The following is a 5,000-nucleotide window of genomic DNA, read 5'->3' on the forward strand; positions in this document are numbered from 1 at the left end:
TCAGCACTTCAGCAGCCGATAAATTGGACATGTCCAGTAGGTGGACACTTACAGAATTACACTCCTCTGGTCTGCTGCTTGCCTCTAAACAACGAGCGACTCGTCTGGCCTTTGTTGTCGGACGCAGCTGTCCTTCTCGCGTGCTCTGCTTCTCGCGGTCATGTTTATGTACAAATGTAGATTCTCCATGTAAGTATACATCAAATGAGTTGTGCTGACTTCCACTCGCCTCTCTTCTTGTGCGATGGGTGACGGTCCCCAGTGCCGAACTGTAGTTATCGTACTGGTCGTCTGGGTAAAACTATTTGTCTGCTTGTTGTAGTGTTTGCTGACGTTTTATTTATTTCCTTTCTCTGTACTTTCCTGAGAAATGTGCTAGGGATAGCCGGCCAAACACCAGGCCTACCTGGCCATTTCCTGCATTGAAATTAAACATACGGCCAGATCTACGACATCCTTTGTGCGATTTTTTATCCACATATTGCGGTCCCAGCCTATGAAGCTATTGTCACAGCGTACTACAATATGCATTGCTACTTCTTGCTTTTAATGCGACGCACTATTTTCTTCATCGCAAATTGCAAGCAGTGAGAAAAAAGTCCCTGCAGCCTCCGTACGTTAAGACGGATCAAAGAACAACTTTCAGTCGTAGTATGCTGCCGACTGCCCGCTCGCTGCTTACCTTTCGAGCTGTCCGTGGTGTGGTCGCGCATGGGCGCGTACTTGGACGTTGCGTTGGCGGCCGCTACGCGGCGCCACTCTCCACTACCGGAGCGAAGCTTGTTCCTCCAGCCGCATATCGTTGGGTCGCTGCTGTCCATCTCGCCGTCCAGTTCTTCGAAGGAGCACCGGGCGCCCCTCGGAACTTGTTCTGCGGTCCAAGTGGCGCGTGTGATTGAACGTTATTTCACAGGAAGAGATGGGGAGAAGGGATGTAGCTCGATGTTGGGCCATTTGTTGAAACCATAATCAACAATTGTGCCGCTGAGACTCACACAAAGGCGCACACAATTGCGGAACACTTGTCCCTGTATATGTAGTTGGTACCTGTCTGTGTTTCCTTCTCTTTGTGTATGTCTTGGTGGAGGAAAAAAAATGGTTCATAAGATGGAAACAGTTAAATGAAAACTAGATGGGTTGGTCGACATACAGATTTAGCTCGCATATACTGCAGCTGCACGATTCGATGTAGCTTGCTAATTATATCAAAGTAACGCTTAATACTGGAACCACGAAAGGCACAAAGCAACGCGACATTATCGAGCTAGCGTTTTACTTGAACGTAGTAGAACCTGGGACTGACATAAGGCGCAATGAAAGAGATGCAGTGAATGTTATGGATTTGTTTCCCTTTTAACTCTGACCACTGCCTGGCGCTACGTTGAATTTTTCCGTCAGTCTTTATTTCTCCCTGCGGGAGACAGCATGAATGCGGTACTTGTGACACTTGCCGCGAATCCGGGTGAGTGAGTGTATATAAAAATAAAATCACCGCCCAAGCACTCCATACAGACGGTTAACCAGCGAAGCTGAAACGTGTGGCCACGGTGTTCATCACTGGTTTAAACCCGAGACTTTATTAAACGACGGTTTGGTAGGCTGCTGGATCTCCGGTACGAAGCTGCTGCTTGCGCTCGGCTGCACGAGCCTGTTCTTGAGCCCGGGCTGCAGCAACGGCACGACGTAGACGAGCTCGCTCCCGGTTCTGCTCGCGGCGTTGCTTATCGAAAGCTGCCTGCTCCTAAGGAGCACGTACGACGCATGGCCTAACCATTTCGGAGCCGGAGAGAAACTGCTGCGCGCGCGCTCGGCTGCGACGGAGAGCAACGACGTCACTAATGGCACAGCTAATCCAACGCCACCTAGATAACACAAGGCCTTTTCACTCCGATCCATGACATCATGTTACCTGGCTCGACTGCCATAGAATCTAATGGGGATGCTCCCAGGTAGGCAACAGTGATTTGGACATTACCGCTGTCATCACGCCAGGCTTGCCAATTACAATTTCGGGCCAGGTAGCATGACGTCATGTCTCGGAGTAAACAGGCCTTGTGCTATCCAGGTGGTGTTGGCTAATTGCGTGCCTCTTTCTCTATCTTCTCTTTTATTTCTTTTCGCGCATGTACATGGGGTTGCGCCGGAGGAATTTTCGGCGTACAGGCGACCGAAAGACGCACGGACAGACGAATCGGCTAGCCATATACATCTGTTCGTGAGACATCACTTTCTGATCTTGAAAACTAATATTGTGTCGTACTTCTTTCATACTCTGAGAAGGTTTAAGATAAAAGGTATGCGCTATACATGAGATGTTTCATTTGTTTAGGCGCTGCAATTCCAAAAATATACCTATAGACTATATCAGTCAAAACATATTAGTGGTTTTAGCAACTCTGGCGGTTGAGCAGTGTAATATATGCCATCCATATACATCATAGATAAACATATAGCGTATGTATACATAACTATATATGGGCCATCATGGCGACGGCGACCGCGACACAGAAGACGAAAATTTGCCTGGAGTGTCCATACAACCGCTGCCGTAATAACTTTGTCAGTGTATGCACGCCGAGGTTGGCTTCACCACCATTAGCATCATTGTGAGGAGAAGCCTACGTTTAAGGTTCCCTGTACGCAGGCGTCACGATTTTATCATTTTTAGTACATCACGCGTGCTTGTACTTGCGTGAGCGTGTGTGAGGCGGTTGCGCTGCGCATTGAATCCACTGGTGGCGACTTCCTCTTCCAGCATCGGGGGAGACATTAATTTTACCATTATGAGAGCGATTAAATCGACCTGATGCTTTTCTATTGCCATCTGATAATCCTGCATGTGATGTTTGCAGATGCGAGGAGAACATTTACCACTCATTGCGCCACTGTCTTCAGTCTCAAGCACCAAGGCAATCTTTGTCCAGCACATCGAGGAAACTAGATGATCGTCCTGCGAGCGAACACACAGTACTAGAGCACCCTCCCCACCGATCATCAGCTCAGAAGGCAGTGAAGGCCCTTTTGTGCTTTCTGAGAACGTCTGGTTTGCAGGAGCTGCTTTGACTCAAGTGCTGTCCGTGCATGTCTCTATACCCTCTCTCTCTTCTCTCTCCCTTCCCCCGGCGTGGGGTAGCTAACCACACTCTTGACTGGTTAACATCCGTGCCTCCCTTATATATATATATATATATATATATATATATATATATATATATATATATATATATATATATATATATATATATATATATATATATATATATATATGGTCTGCTTCTTCTCAACATGGGGGATCAGGAGTGGATAATGAAAGGAGATTAAGAGAAACACCGACGAAGCGAGATGGAGCCGACGATACGAAGCGGCTCACAAAGGCATAGAGACCGCTGGAAAGCCCACGCTCCAAAGGCGTCTCGGGCGACGGCGACAAAGCCGCTGACAGCGCCAAGCGGGCGCACAGAGCGCCTGGCCGCCGTCCCAAGATCGCAGTGTGCGACAAGCGGACGGTTGTCGCGCCGCGCCGAGGAGTGTAGCCAGTGATCGCCCTTCTCGAGCGTATCGGGGGCAGACACAGACGAACAGGGCGCGGCGCCAGGGGTGAAATAGAGCACGCGCGAAAGAAAAAAAAGAACACGTGCGCCTATTTCGTTCTGCCGCCTTTCGAGTGACGCTTTACAAAAGTGCGCCTTTATTTTAAATCTTTGATTACGGTGGCAATTTGTCATTCAGCTCCTGTGGTCTCCAATCCTTCACATATTACCTGGGCCAACTGCACGGAACGGGCAAGCGTGCGCGCAGCAAACCCAATGCGAAGGACGCGTCGCTAGCCAATTTCGACCATTTTATAGTGAATATGTTTCGCGGGGTCCGTTGCACAATAAAGTTCATTCTATCTATCTATCGCGGGGTACCGTGATGGGGAGGGGGGGGGGGGGGACACCACGGTGTTATTTAAGGCGGATATAGCGGCTCATCACATATGCGCAACGGGTAAAGAACTGTCCCGCGATATAAAGCAATTACTTGGAAAAGGTACTCGGTACGGCGTATTCACGTGCCAAGTTCGAATTCACGGTTCGCGAGTATTATTCCTTCGAAAACAAACTCGTTTTTTCCCCCTATCACATTGTTCGCCAAGGCATACACGAGGTATCCTAGCATTAAATCTTACTGCCCCTGTATTTTCGATGTGAAGATTCGGACGCTGTGTGCACACGCGTTCTGTGCAGCATTTAATATAATATTGCGCACTATTTATTCCGACTTTTAAAAGAAAAGAAAATAAAGCAAGTCGGAGGAAGATAAATTAATATTTCACGCCAGTTCCATTTCTCACATATAAAAGACATGATTGCTGAATAATACAGCTCCGACAGCGGTTCCTTTTTTGTTCCACTCATTGCTCACTTATAAATAAGTTCAGGTAGAAGTTCGCGATAGAATTTCGCTGCCTCCTAGACTTATTTTCTGTCGTCTACATATATCCTCAGCTATATATATGTCGTTGTCACTGTTGTTGTTGTTCTTGTTGTCTATTTCATTCGTCTCCGTTACAGCTTTACGCATTTCTGAGGTAGGGCGCGCGTTGTGTAGGTACTGGTGATATTTGTCAGCATGTCTCTGATCCTATCATCGTTCGTCTTTAATTTGAAATTGAATGATAATAATCCAATCATTTCGGATATAAGTACGCCAGAAGTCGCAACGCTTTGTCCCTCGTGTATTCTTTTCGTCCGTTGTATAGATCCCACGCTGAAGTCACCACTATAACTTCTATAACAGATCTCCTTAAACGTAAGGCCTTCTATTCGATCACAGAACAAAATCGTGTTTCCCGATTAAAATTCTTTTTTTCAGCTAATCAATGGCGACTACTGTATTGATACCTTGCACATATTAACACCTTTACCTGGTTATGCTACTCGTCATAAACACTCCCTAGCAGTAACCCCGTTAACACCGCACAACAACTGCTTCAAACACTCTCATTTTACAAGAAC

At 47.1% G+C, this 5,000-nt stretch overlaps 1 protein-coding gene across 2 annotated transcripts in view; it reads right to left on the reverse strand.

Annotated features, from left to right (window-relative positions):
- The window catches only part of LOC142587703 (leukocyte tyrosine kinase receptor-like), a 173,932-nt gene that overhangs the window by 105,226 nt on the left and 63,706 nt on the right, over positions 1–5,000 (reverse strand). For both annotated transcript variants that reach the window (XM_075698888.1, XM_075698887.1), the window contains exon 5: positions 683–871. In XM_075698888.1, coding sequence (XP_075555003.1) covers positions 683–871 — 189 coding nt within the window. The remainder of the gene's footprint in view (positions 1–682; positions 872–5,000) is intronic.

Source organism: Dermacentor variabilis, chromosome 7 (assembly GCF_050947875.1).
Source record: "Dermacentor variabilis isolate Ectoservices chromosome 7, ASM5094787v1, whole genome shotgun sequence".
NCBI classification, from domain to species: domain Eukaryota; kingdom Metazoa; phylum Arthropoda; class Arachnida; order Ixodida; family Ixodidae; genus Dermacentor; species Dermacentor variabilis.